Raw genomic sequence first — 19345 nt, forward strand, 5'->3', positions numbered from 1 at the left:
CTGAAACACTTGTGGGACTTCTTGCTACCAAATGCGAAAAGGGAAACTCAAGGGGCAGACGGAGACAAACAGACGATTTGTATGAAGTATGAAGAATGTATCAAGAATGTGTATGAAGGAAGAAGAAAACTGTCCAGTTAAATTCAGTTTTCTATATTAAAAAGGCCTACAGTATATACTGTATTTGGTTTAAGTTTTTCAATGGTTTTAGATGTCAGTCTTACAATTCCTTGAGAGACAGAGGTTTATACAGTATAACAGAAGTTTTTTTTTTTTTTTTTTTTTTCCAGTTTGCCTACAGATTCTTTATTAAAATGAAATTGTCTGAGGAACTATCATTTCAGATACAAAGTTCCAAGTATCTTAATGTATGCCCTCAGTTGTGTTTATCAGTGTGTAGTTAAGGAGATATAAAGTTTAAATAAAAACAGGTAAAGACAGAATTGATTCCTTAAACCTCTGCTTAAATAAATGTGGTAGATCTCCAGTAGAAATAGGAGGCCCTAGTGCAGGAGTTGTCGGATAATAACACTGTAAAGATAGACGCGGTAAATCAGGTGATAGTGTAGTGGTTAGAGGTGCTGTGTTTGGCCTGAACGTGTGCAGGTTCAAATATCACCTCTGGATCTAGCACCCTTGAGTAAGGTACTTACCCTAAATTGCTCTGGTAAAATTAGCTGACTGTATGAATGGGTAAATAACTGTAAGCAGCTCATTGCTTTGGAGGAAAGTGTCTGCTGAATGAATAAATGAAAAATCATGTCTAAACATGGCATTACAACCACTGAGCATGAAATAACATTAGGTGAACAGATGCACCCTCTGGTAGCGAACACTGCTTTCTCATGATTTTCCCGTACTCTGAGATGATAGGATTGCCCACGCACACTGCGGTATAGAGCCAGGACCAGGCTCACGAACACCACGATAGAGCCAAATGCTTTCCGAATTCTCCCCCAGTCACCAGATCTAAACATCATTAAAACCGCATGGAGTGTGGAGGAAATGTCCATCTGCTTCATTCCTCAAAGAACCTGAAAAAGGTTGTCTGTCTTGAAGAATGTTCCACTGTACAACTCCTCACTGTTTAAGACTTGTGCAGCAGCATTCTATGAAGCATCAATAGTGATCTGGAAACAAAAATCTTCTATCTTTGTTAGGTATTTGATATTCTTGAGTTGTATAGGAGAGGGGGGCTTGGCCAAGTCCTGCTCTCTGGCGGGTCTGGGGTTCGAGTCCTGCTTGGGGTGTCTTGCAATGGACTGGTGTCCTATCCGGGGTGTGTCCCCTCCAGCCTTGTGCCCTGAGTTGCCGGGTTAGGCTTCGGCTCGCCGCGATTCCGCTCGGGATAAGCAGTTTCACACTCTGTGTGTGTGTGAGTTGTTGAGGGTATGTTTTTTGAATATTATCGACCTTGATGTAGTAGCAGGTAAGAAAAACAAAAAAAATGCGTGTTTTGCCCTACCCTATTGTGTTTGATAGCTAATCAGAGGTCAAGCGTAACAGTAATGTTATCATTCAGCTATATGTTTTAACCCATTTAGCTATGGAAACACAATCTCACGTTAACATTTACCTTTTCTGTCGTGAAGTGTTCTTACAAATAATGCTCTTCTTTTAAATGAGAGAACTGTTTATCTTGCTCATCAGCCTCTCATCCAGCTTGACTATGGCTAGGGGGAGGAGGACCATGACATTTCTATTAACGGCCTTTTCTGCTTTTCGGAGGAGGAATCGTCTTTTGTGACGCCATGGTGGCAATCAACTGTGACATCGGTTGATTTGATTAGATAAACAAATGATGTGGCATTCAGGATGGCACAAGCACCAAAGGCACAGACTCTGCAAAGATTCTGTCCATTTTTTTTCTCATTCCAGAAGAGGTGCCACAGTAATGGTCCTTTCTTCTAGAATCCTCATCAATCAAAAACTCGATCTTCACACAGAGCCAGCCTTAGACGCTACTGCCCACTCAGATCGCTTCCCTCGTGGGATTCCTGAATCAGAGAGAAATAGCTGAAGATGTAATTACAAGCATATCCCTGTCAGGGATTTCATGGACAGCACTCAAGATTTTGGATTAAATTGGATTGAAAAATATGTGCTTGGCAATCAGAATCTCTTGGCAATAAAGTGGGCAGTAACTAGGGTAAAGAAGCTGATATATTTTTATTGTTTTACTGTGGTTTTCAAGGAGACTTTACACATTTACAAGTTTGGAACTGCAAAGGCTTGCAGAGTTGGCTGCTGTATTTCAACTGCTGTCAGTGCCTTCTTGCTGAATATATTTAGGTATTTTACTTAAAAACCAGATCGCAAAAAGGCTGAACCACAGAGTGATATTCTAAAGTTATAATAGATTTTCAAAGCTATGACCTCAAATTTCCTGTTGGCGCATTTTTCTCTAAAAAAACAAATATTATGTTAATGCTGTATACTTATTTTACTTACAGGTGCAAAAATTTAAACGTGTTATTTATTTGTCAAAACAAAAATAAATAAATGGCCCATGTACATGGCATTAATCAATCAGCCAGTTAAGGTGAGACATGGTACAATGACAGGTTATCTCAGCAGGAATGATGTTACAAAGTATATTAATTTTTTATGCTGGAAACATGGTTGATCTTTTGGGGTTCTCTTTGGGACCAGTAATCTATCAGCTGACAATGAAATTTAAGAGACTGAATATAACAACACTTCATCAAGGTTGAACTCAACATCTGCATTTTCCGAAGCTCTTCATCACAAAAACTTAAATGAATTAGGTATCCTGCTTTTTATGAAGGGAGAATTCTGCAAAATGCTGTTGCTTGGCAGACAATCTGTAATGGAATTAGCATTGATTCGATCAATAATATATTTAAGTAAATTTAACATCATTGGAGATTTTTTTTTATTTTTACTGGCAGTTTAGTGGGGCAAATTACATGTGAAACAACAGGCCCGTTTCCCTGTGATGCAGCTCCAGCAGAGGGGTGTGTTGTCATTGCACATCTTCAGTTGTACTGACTGAATGGCCTCCAAGTTTGTCCTGAAATGACTAGGGTATGACTTCATAACATAATGACCGATATAGTTGATCTCGTCAAAATGAAATCAGGGTCATGATGCGTCTATTTCATCTGTATTTAATACATTTTGGATGTATTTTCTAACTTCGCCCTCAATTTCTTCCATATAAAATTAGATAACTTCTGGTACATGTTTTATTTTAGTAATTGTGAGGATTCTCAAAGATATAAACCTGCACATTGTCAAATAAAGTCACCTCCATTTTTCAGCCTTTTAAATCCGTTAGTTGATTTGCTATCAGTCTGACATTTACACAACACATGGGATCTATGTACCTCCATTATTACCAGTATAAAAACTGAGTTTTAATGTTTGTCCATAGCTGTTGTAAACATAGTAAAAGCTATGAATGTTATGTTTTCCTTATCCCCAAAATGGCCATTTTCTGTTTAGAAGAAGCTTTCCAACTATATAAATATGTAAAATTTCTGTGATCTACTTCCGAGTTAGTCAAATATTGAAAACTTTTTTCAGTTGAACGACGGTAGTAAGTGTGGGCTCTGCATTCTGCACACCTGAAAACATGAACTCAGCAATCCAAAATTAATACTATCCTTTCCCTTCTCTAATGAAAACTCTTTTATAAGTTATAATGGGATATAAGCCAGCTCGAGATCGTTTGTCCTTATGCCCCTAAAGAGTTTATTCTGCCCAAATGCCAATGAATGTGAGTGCTGACCTTTAGTTTAAACAAATCCACTGGCACACTATAATGCTGAAATACAATTTGGCAATTAAAATACATTTCTTTGCCTTCCAATTTGCTTTCTTGATTTATAAATTCGTCAAGTGAGTTTATTCCCTTGGTAAGTGCCTCCACGGAAAGAAGGAACGATTCACACTGTTACTGTCCCAACCAAACATAACAGTGGCATCCGAGTTATATTTATTGAACTTTAAATTTCCGGTGTAAAACAATCTATTGAACATAGTACATAACACACCTATTGTGACAGTAACCACTGAACAGAGCTCTTGTAATGTTCAACATTTTGGTCCCTTTATTGGTGTTACCACATTTCAAACGACAAAACAACCATGGCAATTTAATCACCAAATCTAAATATCACATTAATAGTAATACAAAGAAAATTTTACAAGTACAAGGATGGAAAATCAGGGGAACAAAGCAAATAGAAATAAATCTGTGCTGTTAAGAATTTGTTTTCTCAGTCTGAAAGGTCACTGGTTTTTTCCCGATCAAAATTGTAAGGAACAGAAGACTGATTTTTTATACATAAACTTATTTTTGAAAAATAAATAAAATGTTATTTTTTTTATTTTGAAATGTAAAAAATTCACTTAAACCCAATCCTGAGGTTTACACCACATACGTCACTGTAATTTTGATGTCTCTGAAACCCAGCTGGTCAAATTAAGCTGCCATGTTTGACATAAAAAATTTTTGTATGGTTTCAAAAGATTTTTTTCCTTTTTTAATACACAGCAGCATTTCAAAACATTCTGCAACTGCGACACAGTGCTCAAAAATGCATTATTATCATTATCTTATACAATATAGGGCCTTGGTGTTCCAGAGTCTATCCTGGAAGCACAGGGTGTGAAGCAGGGTAGGTTATATAATTCAGACATTACTTACAGTGTTCTGGTAACTTCTCAGGAGCAGAGTGGCTTTTTTATAACCTAATCACAAGCGCCTTAAAATGTCATTGATTGTTGTTGTTGACAAAATGTTTTGTGCCAGCTGGGATGCAGTGAGAAGAGTTCTGCAAATTGAAAATGATTAACATGGCACGATCAAATAAAGCAAACCGAGAGGTGGATTTACAGCTGTGCACTGAGGTAAAGAAGTTTTTCACAAAATAAAGTGCAATTTACAAAACAGAGGAGTCCCAAAAATAGCCATTTGTGATGGTCCGGGATTGAGCCTTGGTTCCGCAAGTATCGGCGAGTTTGGCCAGAGGAGGGACACTCGGCGTTCACTTCTCATGCCATGAACCGCACGTAGCATGGAAATCGAGAGGACTGATTGTCTGCGTGGTGCGGGAGACCACGGGGTGGGAGCATCTTCATCGCGCAGATGAGTGACATTGTAACGGAAACGAGTTACAAAACCAGCGGGAATTCACCCTCGTGCTTACAGTTCACCCAGTTTGTGTCATGTACATGTGTGTTTATTACCAATGCAGCAGGAATTGTTAAACATAAAGAAGTACAAAATATATAAATATTTATATATATATTTATATGCAGCCCTTTGGCTTTGCCTCATCTGGAATTGTTTGCTGTCAGGTTGAAGCCAAAGCAAATGGCAAAGCCCAGGGACAGTGTCACGCAGCCTGTGACTCCACACAGTGTCTTGCTGCATGTTTGTTTGTCTTTTAACACTGAGAAGAGGGGGACGACATTCAAGGCATACTGTATATCTAAAAAGAAAGTAACTGTACAAGATCACGTTACAGCCCAGGATGCACGCGTCAATGCTGGACATTGAAAGAAGAAGAATAAAGCGACGTATTAACACAATGTCTATTTTTGCTGTTTTTGTTTTTACAACGACTGGGGCGCCAGGCTTTCAGGAGCACACACGCACGCACGCACGCACGCACGCACAGACACACATGCACGCCCACACGCACACAGCCCCGGTCTGCGGGACGACACCCTCCGTAGGGGCTTTGGCAGCTCAGTCGCACAGACACCATGCCGGCACTATTCGCAGTCGGTCCGCGCGTCCCGCTGCAGCTCTCTGGTCCTCTTTCTCCACCGCGGCCCTCAGAAGGAGGTCAGGCTCTCGAGAGCAACTTCGTAGCAGAACTTGTACTGCTCCTGAAAAGTAATGAGAACATCGCCAAGAGTAAATCGCTTTGCATACTTACCACAATATTCTATGCCTTCTTTTTCGTACAAGATTTCTTTACATTGAGATCTTGTCCAGGACATACTTGCAAGCTTGCAATGACACGCTTGAAATAAGCGTACAATGAGCACAAGAGGCTTAGAATTGGAGTCTGTTGTTGGTATGAGCGAAAGAGGAAGCAGGAGATTATTGCTGCTCCGCTGCCGAGGAGGAACTAATCACATCCACTCAGGATCATTAAACAGCACTATAACTTTTTCACAAAGGTGCGTATGACTTTTTCACGAGAATATGAATGTCTTCATGTTCATAAATTAAATCAACAGCTGTGGCACTAATCTGATGATTCAAGTATCAGACTCTCACTGCTACCTGAATAGGTGAAGGATTTTACAACATCCTATCTGGACTGACATCACTTATAACATTTTGATTAGACGTGATGTTTTAATCAGTTCTTTATTCACATCACCTAGTTACCAAAATGGAGAATGACACAATTTTAATTAACTACAGCCCTCCTTTGTCTCAAAAAATATTAAAAACCAAACATACTTGTTAACTGCACAACAGAAAAGAAATTTATGAAAGATGTTACATATTGTATACTTCATAACACTGGTCTGGGCAGCTGTGAGGGAAAGAGTATAATTACCTTTTTTCCTCACTGATTAACTTATTGCCGCAATAATCACAACATTCATTATACATGTGCTGTTGTTACCTTTCTTCATGGATAACTTTCAGTTTTTCCTCCAATTTTTGTTAAGGTTATTCATGTGTACATAAAATGCTGGTGCTTTGTAAGGGATTAGCTGTGCAACAGTTTGTGGTATTATTTCCTGTTATTATCAATGACAGAGATCTGTTTTCCCTACATAAATTTGAAAATCTGGCGGAGAGGGGCTGTAATATTCTTGCACAAACCTAACAGAAAAAATTAATGGCACCTTGAAAGAGACTCTACTTGGAGGAAAGATGTATTTATTCTTTGAGTGCTTGTTAGTAAGGGATGCTTATTCTTACCATGGTCTCCACCATGTTGGCCTTGTTGTTCCTTAGTGTCTTGACAGTATGGAAAACATCCACAATGTTCTGCTGCTGGATCATCTCATTGATACTGCAGATGGCACAGAAGGTGCCGCTGCGGCCACCTCCAGTGCTGCAATGAGACAGAAAGAGGAAACGATACACCTGTGTCTACGTGACAAATCTGATGAAGTATCTATAAATAACACTGTTCCAGTAGTATCACAAAGTTAAACCACATGCTTCTTTGGTTGTTTGCTTTTTACACGCACACAGTCTGAAACCGCTTGCCCAAAGCGGGGTCGCGGTGAACCGGAGCCTAACCCGGCAACACAGGGCGCAACGTCGGAGGGGGAAGGGACACACCCAGGACAAGACGCCAGTCCGCCGCAGGGCACCTCAAACAGGACTCAAACCCCAGACCCACCAGAGAGCGGACACAGGCCAAACCTACCGCACCACCCCGGCCCCTCTTGCTTTTCATATTTTTTGATTATTTTTATGATATTAGAAATATAGAAATGTAATTTCTTGTAATCATTTAATAGGTAAAGCAGTCCATCTATAAACTTGCCACATGCAGATATCATCAGGATATCACAATGTTTAATTCATCTTTTGCACGACGTTTGTTTCCGGCCCCAAGCGAGATGATATTTCTGGTTGTGAACAGTCAAGGAGTCTGGAATGTGATTCAACCAGGAAATCAGCCATGAGAACAGGAACTGAGCATCAATACTGTTCAGCGGGACTCTGCAGACAGCTGACAATGATACCTTAAGCATCCAGTGCCCAGCTGAGCAGCTTTTGCCTAATCCTTATTGAAACAGCCAAACAAAGGGGAACTTTAGGCCCATATTGGCACACACAGCTAAGAAAACAACAGGGTTTGTTAGAAAACTCACAGCCAAATTAAGGTTTATGTGCTAATGTTTTTAGTGTTCAGCAAGTGTACAAACCACATTAGACTACACAAATTTGAGTACTGATCCTTGTTCTTTGTGAAACACAAGAAATATCATCAATATCAGACAAATGCCACAGAGAGGAACTTAATTTTGACAATTACTCAATCTACAAGTTTCCATTCAAGCAATGTTGAAAGGCTCATAACAATAGTCTGTAAACTTAGAAAACTGTAATAAAAACCCCAGGCAGTTCTCCAGTTGCTCCACTGCAACCCTATTTCAGATTAAAGAAGTGCGTAAGTCAGACGTTCGTATTTAGCAGTTTATATATTTAGCCACGTTTAGGTTTTATAAGCCATGCTTATTATAAGCTCAGGTGCCTTTGCAATAGCTATTCTTGGTCTACCTTCCAGGCCAGCTCAAGTCTTATCACACAGCAGTAGAAAAGAGCTAGGCAGTGATGACACAGTGCTCTGGCAGAAGCTTAAAGTAAACACCGTGGTGGAATTTGGACTCAACAGTGTCCTGATTGGAACAGGACCACCAAAACTACCAACACAGGGGGAGATGAGTTTTTGTGCTTTTGGCAAGACTTCACACTGGGGGCTAGTGGGTTGTGTCTTCAGGCTGAGACGGGTTCCTCAAAAATCTAATTACACTATGGATTACGCTGGCCTCTCTCGTTTTCAGCTTCATTTGCTGTGCCCTGACATCCAGTGCCATGATGAAAGGCATTGTAAAAAAGATGGGAGAAGCAGAGATGCAAAGTACACACAAACATACACACAGTTCAAGAATAATGTACTTGCCTTATTCAATACCCCTGTCACTGCAACAATTTCAGTGGAATGAGAAGTAGCCAAAAAAATTCTGACATACTAATCATTTTTTATTGCCAATAACTGTCACTTGGTACACTGCTGATCAAGTAAAACATCTTCATAATGGCTTGATTGGCTTATAATTGATGCTTTAACCATTTTTCTTACCTAAAACAGTAATGGACACAGAGGATTTTGAATGTCTGGTATGAATTGTTACACTCACAAATTGCAGCAAAATACTGTATCCCATCCAAATAATGATTTAAATTAAATAAGTTAAAGCCGAGATGGAATGAAACTTTCCTCAAGGGAAAGAGCAGCTGATCTAGAGGCACATTTAGCCGATAAAATAGCAGCAGCCGCGATATGGCAGAAACGCCCTCAGCTGTCTGGTTTCACAAAAAGAGGAAAGGTAATCATTAAATTGACATTTCCCATGCCACTCCATTTGGGCATGGCCAGGGGAGGAGAGCAGTTCAAGATTTTAACCCTTCAGAGATGGCGTCTGACAGAGAGGAGTGTTGTGTGTTAGATTCAGATGTAACGGTCATAATGTAATGATGTTCTCACTAAACAGAATACATTGAAAAATCGCTGCTTTCCCCTATTATGTTATATATTTTGATATCCCCAGAGAAATAAACGAGACAGCAAGATTATGTTCAACTAATATGTCAAGAAAAATTATCTAAAACTGACTGCAGATCTGACAGTGTTTAGGGCTAGGATTACGGCTGGTTATGGTTAAGGTTTGCTGTTGCGTGACTTTAAATGTATTCCACATGGTAAGTATAACACATGCTAGCCAAAGGGATACTGCTGGAGACTATCATGAGCAGCGGGGGACACTCACAGGCAGTGCACCACTGTGCGTCCATCACCGCCATCATACTGTTCCTGCCACTTGGCCAGGCGACGCACCAGCTGCAGGATCGAACGCTTGGACAGGGGCGTGTCTCGGTACGCTGGCCAGCCAATGAACTGGAAGTGTTGCACCAGCCGGTAGCCATCCTGGGGCTGCAAAGCCAGCACGACGTCAACATCGTGATTACCAACAACATAATTATCACAATTATAATCATTATCATCCTCTCCTACATCTCTGTCACAGTAAAAAGTACCTTGGGCCCTCCTGTTATTTTTTCCAAACATACATGAAATAGCTTCATGAGTTGGAGAAGGAAATCGAGAAATATGATAATTCTTACAGGTGAAAGGCTTTGTAAGTGATTTGATGCCAGTTATGATGATGATGATATATTTTATGGGAGTGAACTTATTAGAGATGGCCTAGCTCCACCTAAGTACAGTATCTGTGGACAGCACAGAGGACACATGTGTCTTTGTAATGTGCCTTGCTGAGCCTTTTCACAGTGCTTATTGCTGTCTGAGGGCCTGTGTAACGCACGATCTTTGTGTTAGTTGAACCATTTCACAGCTGAGAACTTTGTACGATGGCCTGCGTAACGCATGTTGTTTGTGCTGATTGAGCCATTTCACTATGGACAGGGCTGTACAGGGGCCTGTGCAACGCATGCCTTGCCGCACTGATTGAACCATTTCATGGTAAATTTGTGACGCCGCCACATTTTTGTGCTGCCACGGAGCTTTAGCTCTGACTCGGTGGCCGGTAAATCCTCCTTGTCACCAGCAGTTAGGGAGAGTGGTGCGAAAGCAGGAGTGGCAGGATCGTGGTGGAATGCAGAGATGATGTAGGGGAGGAGTCAGTCACACATGCATGGTGCCACAGAATTTAACTGGAAATATGAGACAATAATGTGTAGAGGCTCTAACAGAATGGACACTGCTGAAGGGCAAGGCAGTGAATGTACACAATATACACTGCACATGCCAAAAAATAAATAAATTCATAATTTGTTCATTCATTTTTTTTTTCCCATTAGCCACTTGATCATTGTAGATGATAAAGTAAGGTCTCTTTTTTTTGTTCCTCATCACTGAATCAAATACTATATTTACATTTATTCATATAGTTGATGCTTGTCTTCAAAGCAACTTATAATACTATAGTACTCACTTAATACTTACAGTTATTTACCCATTTATAGTGAGGTAATTTTACTGGAGCAATTTAAGTACTTTGTACTAAGTACTTTAAGTACCTTGCTCAAGGGTACAACAGCTGGAGGTGGGAATTTGGATCCAAAGGCAGCAGCTCTAACCACCATGCTATCAGCTGCCTTCTCATAATCCATTACTAGGGCTGTGCAGTAGCGCAAGGCTTTGAGCGTGTAGCTATGGCTGCAGATGAGACAAATATCAGCAAGGCATACCCTGGCCATATTGCAGATGCGGAAGATCCTGTTGATGATATCTTCATCAATGTCTGCAGAGATGAACTCCACCTGAATGGGTCCGTAGCAACAGGAGCTCTTCTCGGGCCAGTACTGCATGCACAGCTGTGGAGGCACGGACACTCAGCATACTATCATTGCTCATGAGAGCACATAAAATTTTCAAATTTGAATTAATAAACATAACATGGTCTGTGTACTAACAAGACATCTCAGTTGGTGACGCTCTTTACGTCATTATTTTCTCTATTGTTCCAAAGACAAAAATGGGCAAACCATATAACTGCTAAAAAAAAAAAAAAAAAGTTTCTTTTTGTTTAGAATAATCCATGTTACAAAAATAGAGGAATTAAATATGCAATTTTTTAAAAAAAGGGCTCTATTCACCAAGTGACCCTGACTGGGAGCGGTTCATGAAAGTGAGTGAGTGAGTAGTAAAGTAATTGATCATATGGGGTAGGATTTAAATGCAGAATAAAATCCATAACACTTAACACACTGTACACTCTCACTCAGCAGTCCTGACTCGTCAGCACTCGATCACCAGATATTGATGGGATTTTTGTTTTAATGAGTTTTTTTTTTTTTTTTTTGCTTTGCCATATTTCTTTGATATTAAACCTCTGTCAAATAGAAAAAGAACAGATTGCCAATAAGGTTAAATCTGGGAAAAAAAAAATCCTTGCAAGGATTAGGGAACAAATCTGGAAAGAGTGAATGAGGATGGTAATAGGTGCAGACTCCTGCAGGGAAGAGACTGCTTCAGAAATTGCACTGCACCTGCGCTGCATCCATCTCGTTCAGCATCACAATGGACGAGCAGTTGTAGTCGAAAGCCAGCCTCCAGAAGTCAGCGATCGTGTTGGGCAGAGGATGCTGTGTGACAATGAAGGCTGCTGGCTGTTTATGGCTCTAGAAATCAACAAAATTACGTTTGGGTCAGCAAAGAACATTGGTGTGGTGTGATGGAGCACAGCTGCATCTATGGTTCTGCGCCATGAGAGCAGAGAAGTCCCCTACAGACTGCAGACCCCAGGATCTGCAAGCACGCCACATGTGAAGGAACACTGTGACCACACAACACTAATTCAAAAAGACATAGCTAATTTATTCAAGCCAGTGTGATGACAATGAACTACTGTAAGTGTCATGCAGATTAGATCCAGCTAAGTGTTTACTATTTGCACAGAAACTGTTGTCAGAAGCATGGTAAGCGGACATGGGTCAAGGCAAAGCTTTACTCGACACAGGTTAACGCAGGCCATGGGGGAATTACCTGAGCAGAACCGCCTGTCTGAGTCAGAGCTAAAATTTCACATCCCAGAACTGACTGTGAACAAATGGTGTTGGTTATGGAATATCGCTGCTTTCACACAAAATAGTGGCTGTACAATATCAAATTGTCCCCAGAGACATGAGTGGAAACAGGCTGACACTCACATCCATGAGCGCAGCATTGATGTAGTTGCTGGACTCTCCGTCGACTGAGATGAGGAAGGGCAGGCAGCGGTCGGCTGACAGCACATCCATGCTGCGGTTCTTGTCGTGGTTGCGGGGTAGCAGTGCCACGCTGCAGTCCTCTGGCCGCACTCGCGGGGTTACAATGTTCAGTGTCTGCAATGAACCCCAAGGTAGCTCACACAAAAGCTAAATCAGCTCCGTTCCATTTCAAGTTTTACAAACACATTCTGTGACAGGCGCAGTAAAACACCACTCCAAAACTTGGCGTCTGGTCTGTAATTTGTGCTGTTCCAGGTTTAACATTAAAGCAGACATTATTTATTGAAAGTGGAGCCATTTAAATCATCTCCTAGTGAGATGCGGGAAGGAGGACGAGTATCATACATCACGACAGAAAGATCTAATAACTCTCTGCCCTGGTACGGTAATGGTGTATAAAAGACCTGTCAGAGGTGTGGTAACTCACTCAGCCGAAAAGTTACGGGGTAAGAACATCATAAGCGGTGTGATGGTGCGTACCTGGAACTCATCCTTGATCTGACTGGAGTTCGTCTGAGGATCCAGCCTGCTGATGTTGTAGTATACTGCTCTGAACTCGCAGACAGGGATTGCCGTGTTACCGCACAAACAGGCCTCAAGGATGGCATCGTGGACAAAGACATACTGCTCCTGAAAGTAGACATGATGATGTCATTGCCACCTGTGTCTCATCAGTTTGCATTGCCAGCCTTATTATTCACTACCCATTCATTTCATGCACCCAACACTGGAGATACAATTATCTGTCATAATTTACTGCAAAGGCTAGATGTATAAACCATAAGCTGTGCTGATACAACTTTTCCTAATGCATTATTTGTGGATTGTGTCATTAATCATGCTACACAACAAACTTCATTATTTACAAGAGTATCCTGGATATTTTTCAGACAGTTTTAAATGCAGTTTATGTTACTTAGGGGTTACTTAGTGCTTTTTACAGATATGCTGCTTCAAGCATGTTAGGTATCATTATGCAGACAAGTAGCTAAATCCCTGAACAGACATAAATGATCATTCAAAACTGCTTTATTGCTTCAACACCAGTACTCAGTGTGGATCAAATGAGCGGCATGACATAAAATCTAAAGCACATTTGTACTCTGGAACAGTTTTTTCCCCAATAATGGAGGAAGCTTAAGGTTTTGAATGTTAATTGCAGCTCTTTGGTCCAGACAGTGCTAAACCCATCCAGTGCTGACCTCCCCTATCCATTACCTGCCTCAATCTTTTTGTAGAGGAAGCATTTCAAAGGATTAATTGCTTTTGTTGTTCTGAACAGGATTAGCTTTGTAATTGCGCATTATACTGAAACAAATGACTGCACGACCATTATTACTGAAGCAAATATAGCCCATGGGCATTACGTTTCCATCCCTAAAAGATTACTTAAAATTTATACCTAGCAAAACACGTACACAGTGCCCAGCTGCATTCATTTTTTGAACACCTTGATATTCTTGCACACGGATTCTTTCAAACTCATTTAAAAGTATAACTGCAAGGCCAAGTGTGGTCTAATAATAGAGCCATTCAAAATTTTGTGTTTGATTAGTAAGTTAGGTTCATTATGTGTTGATTCAAATAATAATTGCAACAAGAATGTATTTTATATCATTGTAGTTTGTCATTGTAGTTAACAAATATACACTGTGTCTTTATATTAAAAGGCATAAATATGCCTACAATACAAGAGTTTACCCTTACTGTTAAGTGCCACATTTTATTTAAAATGGAATTAATGAACCGCTCAAAATGAAAAGTTTACATTGGTTTATACATGGTCACCTTTGATTCTTAAACGTGTGTCATGACGGCCATGTAGAATTACAAGGATTTATTCTACTCTTTTTCCTGATACACTGACTCCCATCTCAGCTACTACCCACTTTGGTGAGGGGGAGTATGCCCGCTGCTTGAGCTTCATCCCCGCCAGCGTTGACAGCAAGGAGTGGGGAGGAGACCCAGTCAGCACTAATGAGCCAGACTGGCTGTCGAGGCTTTGAACCTTCCTCGAGGTCAGCAGGCAGGGCCTGGCTGCTGCCACGGTTACAGGACACAGAATAATGGGAATAATTATACCGAACCTGCAGTTACCTCCCTTTAGCATTTCAGTCTAATAGACCTGTTAAAAAAAAGAGTTCTATGGCCATATGAGCAAACTCTTCAAAGGTATTTTAAAAGATAATGCATGAAGTCCCGCCTGCTTGATCTCCACTTGATTTTATTTTAAATCCTCGGACTCAAAGGAAGAATCTGGAAGGGCACATGCTAAAGTACATTTTCATTTATTAAGTGACAGAGTCATAGAATTGCCCTTCTGTGTCTGCAGATGCAAGTATGTGATGCCAAAAGGTCTCATGTCTGGGGCTCCATTCACCTCTGTTTGCACCATGTTAACCCTCTGAGAACGAAGCTCCCGGATGCAGTTGAAAATGTCAACAACGCCCTCATTTTCGGCCATGTCCAGCATGATGTCCACAGCAATGAAACAGCCTGTACGGCCTGCCCCCGCGCTGTCAAGAGAGGGAAAGCATGTTCCAGTTAGACATGTAGAATGTATTTGTGTTTACACAAAACAAGAAGAGCTGGGCTTTGCCTCTGGATACAACCAAAGGGGTCAAAGAGTATGGGAATGGAGCTACTAGGCCCCATTGCCCAGCACAGGGCAATCCACTTACTCCTCAGCCATAAACAACACAAAGAACAAGCGCCCAAGTGGCCTGACATGAGTCTGGGCGGAGTACAGCACATGGCGCTGTGTAGTCTCCAGACTGAAATACCAGGTGGGGGGGGAGGTGCATCTGGTCACTATGACCCCCCCCCCCCCCACCAATGTTAAGGAAACACACACAGGGTACAGGTGTCCTGAGTGCTATCAAGAATGGCGGGGGACCTTCATCCATCACTCGCGGCACAGCCCCCCGACAGCTCTGGCTCTCGTGCTCATGCCCGCTCAGGGGCTTGGAGCTCGACAGATTGCTTGTCAGCCACCGTGATTAATGGCGTGACTGCCAAACAACTTGGTCTTGGCAGCGGCTGCAGGCAAAAGAGCGCTGGAGGAAATTAGAAACTACTTTGCAGTCTGTCAGGAACCTCAAAATGCAGCCCGAACCTCATCCACTCGACTTTATCTACATTGTCTCCTGTTCTGCATCTGTCTAGGCACAGTACTGACAAAGCCCAAAGGAATGAAGGATCGATCCAGCATTTTTCCTTAGCTGGAAACAATGATATTACAGTAGTAAATAAAAGTTATTGCACACCTGAATAATAATAAAATGCTTGAAAATGTGACTAGTAATTTGTAGCTGCCATCAATACAAACAATTTAACAGCACTCCACTGACAGCAAAAACTACATTTATTGCTGGTCCAGTCTCTTGCTGCAGGTGAGAATTCTTGACATGCTTTTCCAGAAAATTCTTCCGAAAGTTTATGTCAGCTGCGCGATTCATCAAAGGTGAGATGAGAATAGCAGGAAGATGCTGCAGGTAATAACCTTTACCATGGTATTTCACTATCTCAAAATTTGGAGAGGGAGATGAGTTGAGCCCTCTAGGTAAGCAGAAAGAGCGCACACTGTACTTCTGCTAATTCTGAAGATGCTCTTATGCCATCCAGCTTGTGTTGAGAAGCAAAAATTATTTTTGCGGTCAGCCATTTAGCAGGCTTTTTTTTGTTGTATCTGAGCATATGTCTTCATTGGTGTATCCTTCCAATGATGCTTGAGCACCTTCAAGCAAAATATTGAAACAGGCATGTCGCCACAGCTGTTGTTCTGGTTGGTGATCTCAAAGATGGCTGTGGGTGCAGGGGGGTGGAAGGAAGGTGTACCCAGAAGGAAATAAAGGAGGATATGTTTAGAAATGCCTCCAAGAACCTGAATACCTTTAATCCCAACACCTGAGCTGTTTGCTGTTTGTGGGAGCCACTCAATGACAAAGACAGTCCACAAGCACTTCCTTCATCATATAGTGAGTCAACCCAAGAAGTCTCAGCTTCATCTTGCAGACCTGTGAAAACTGATTTAACCAGTCCCAAGAAATGGGATCCATTCCAAATCAGTGTAACTGAGGTTGTACTTCAGTAGAGCTGGCCAAAGCAATCCTTAAAATCGAAGATTAAAGATTAAAACAAATAAAACTCCGCTGTGATTGAAAGAAATTCAACATTTCTTTAACATGAGTGACAGATAAGACTGACTTATATACAGTCTGACATATAGTCCTCCCCAAAAATGAGCTATGACCTCCAGCTCATCTCTGCTAGCACCTTGCACACTTCACCTGGTGTAAAGTACCTGCAATGGACCACAATAGGGCCGGCATCTGGTGGGTTCAGGAACTTGACCTGGCGAACGAAGCCCAGGAGGCCAGTGGCATAGCAGGGCACCCCGTGGTCAGGCCAGCTGGTGAAGTGGAACTGGCGTAGCTCTCGAATCTCATGGTGGCTCTTCTGAGAGGAAGGGGAGTTGTTTCATATTCATATGTACAGGCAAAACCTTTACCAAACAAGCCTGAAATACCAGACTTCAAGAAATACAAGATCTGCTCTCTAATGTTTTGGTTATTTCTTCTTCATTGACAAGGATAGACATTCACAAGGTGAGAGAATCGTAAATGATCCTGAGGTTTATTTCTTGCCTTTATATAAATCCATAATGAACTTCTCAGGTTTGTTTTTACTAAAGTAAACTGAAATGAACAATACCTTCAGAGTAATAAAACTAACAATAATAGAAAGAGATGGTGGAAGAACTGAGTTTTGGGTAGAGAATTTTTTTTTTTTTTTTGGGTAAAGCAAAGGTATTCCAGCATCCTTTCTAAACATATATCAGTCCAATATTTTATTAAAGGATATCAGCTACCAGCCATCATATGATGCACACGTGGGAAAAGTGTACAGCAGTAGTTAACGATCCTTCCCACCACACCTTGATTCTGCTATCAGCCACGGTGTTTACACCACACGGCTCACTGGAAATTAGGCTTGTGAGCTCTTTAATCCCCTTGCCTCTGCCGATATGGTAGAAAAACCCACAGGGCTGCTGGGGGGTAGAGAAAAAATAGCCCTCTCTTTAACTCTGCATGTGGACACAGGGTAGCTGAGGCACTGTGGAGGGCTGGGAAACCTACTAAAAGCTGCAGTTCTTTGCTTAATTTTCTATAAATAACAACACTAGTACCCTTCAGATCCAGCAGTGTGGCTCTGTTGAGTAATTCTCTTTGACTGAGCATTTGTTTAAAGGTTTTCTGTCCACTTTACCTTGTGTTTGATTTACATAAGTTTATATACAAACAGAGAACCATGGCAGCCTGCTGAGGCCTGGTGGGTAGACATGAGGTAAACAGAGTTAGAGTTTTCTAATTGCAGGTCAGAGGACTGCACCAGGACTCTACTGGTATTGATCATACACATAAAGAGATGACAGCCTGTCATACAGTCCAAATGAAAGGTCATGAAAAAACCTAAAAATCAATAGGGTATATTTTTCTGTTTTAAAGTGCTTTTATACAAACATCAAGAGGCTGAATCCACTATAGACATAAACTTTCCAATAAAGCACATAAATACGTTCTTCCTCAAATACACAGCACCAATACTTTAGACCTGCTTCGTGTTCATTTTAATCAAAGTGAAAAAAATGTCTCAGGGAACAATTAATGCTCTGCTATGTAACTCAATTTAAGTATTAGAGTATCTGTGTACTACAGCTACTGCTACAGTTACAATGAAAAATTTATCCTGACTTACATAGCAATAGAAACAATTACTTCAAGTTATGATAAACAAAACAAGGGAGAAAGGCTTGCTGGGTAGACTACCTTTTGGACAGTGAAGGTACGAATGACATATTCTGCCAGGGGCTCCGTCTCAATCAGAGTGACTTTGATATCCCCGTACACTTCTGTTTCATCAGGCCAGTATCTCACACACTTCACCTGGTGAAGAGTATAGGAAAGGTGCATAAGGAAAATGAAGGAGACACAATTCCATGTTTACACAGCTTTACCATTTCTGTCAAAGTCTTTTATCAGGCAATATCTGCTAAAGAAAGACTAGGTAAATGAGAACAGATTACAATGGATTAATTATATTTCCTCACTATCACCAGTTTCTATGCTTTTTAAATGTGATGCACAATATTAAATCTTGCTTTCATTGCATTTGACAAGAAAGGCATAGGACCTTAGCTCTTAAAATAAGCAACGAGGGACTTGGATTACATCAGGGCAATGGCACCACCTGAATTGTCACATAAAAAAGTCATTTTCTCTCCATGGGTGGTTTAGCAATATTAGCATGAAATCAGAAAGAACAAAGTCAATGATAAAGGAAGGAGATGCCGAGGCTTTCTGTATTAATAGAAAAAATTAACTGGGATGCTACTTGGAACCTGTGCAAATATGACATTAAAGTCTATTTAAAAATAAAGCCTGACAAACAAAATGTGAGCTCTGTAGTGTCCCAAAGTGCTGACATAATTGTTTTTGAAACTTAAATCTTATAAAGTAAACATACCCTGCCCACCTCCACCAGGTTGGTTACCATGACGATGCTGGCTGAATTTTCCTGCCAGATCATTCTCCAGAAGTCTCTTACGGTCTCCTGCATCGGACCTAAAAAGGTTGAGAGAAGCCACACAATGCTCTGTATCCCCACCATGTACACCGTCAGTCGAATGGAGGCGTGGAACATGACACACATTGTCTAACCGAAAAGAGAAAAAATAGAGCAGTGCACCCAATTCATCTGAACATAAATGAAAATGTGTTTCAGCTGAATGCTGAATACAAATGGATCCAGTGGAATGAATACAACTGTCCTCTTGTCTCTGAATATTTTCCAGCAAAAACTCGAGGTCCTTGG

At 41.0% G+C, this 19345-nt stretch overlaps 1 protein-coding gene across 7 annotated transcripts in view; it reads right to left on the reverse strand.

Annotated features, from left to right (window-relative positions):
• Positions 1-4043: 4043 nt before the first annotated feature.
• ptprt (protein tyrosine phosphatase receptor type T) overlaps positions 4044-19345 on the reverse strand; it is a 197924-nt gene continuing 182622 nt past the window's right edge. For 6 of the 7 annotated variants that reach the window (XM_018742332.2, XM_018742331.2, XM_018742329.2 and 3 more), the window contains 11 exons: positions 18998-19095; positions 18301-18417; positions 16776-16930; positions 14853-14988; positions 12953-13102; positions 12413-12586; positions 11753-11884; positions 10952-11077; positions 9511-9674; positions 6923-7058; positions 4044-5865 (listed from right to left, as the gene is read on the reverse strand). In XM_018742332.2, the coding sequence (XP_018597848.1) occupies positions 5812-5865; positions 6923-7058; positions 9511-9674; positions 10952-11077; positions 11753-11884; positions 12413-12586; positions 12953-13102; positions 14853-14988; positions 16776-16930; positions 18301-18417; positions 18998-19095 (1442 nt within the window). In that variant the 3' untranslated portion in view covers positions 4044-5811. The remainder of the gene's footprint in view (positions 5866-6922; positions 7059-9510; positions 9675-10951; positions 11078-11752; positions 11885-12412; positions 12587-12952; positions 13103-14852; positions 14989-16775; positions 16931-18300; positions 18418-18997; positions 19096-19345) is intronic. The other variant, XM_018742328.2, reaches the window with a different exon arrangement.

This window comes from Scleropages formosus, chromosome 22 (assembly GCF_900964775.1).
Source record: "Scleropages formosus chromosome 22, fSclFor1.1, whole genome shotgun sequence".
Lineage (NCBI taxonomy): Eukaryota > Metazoa > Chordata > Actinopteri > Osteoglossiformes > Osteoglossidae > Scleropages > Scleropages formosus.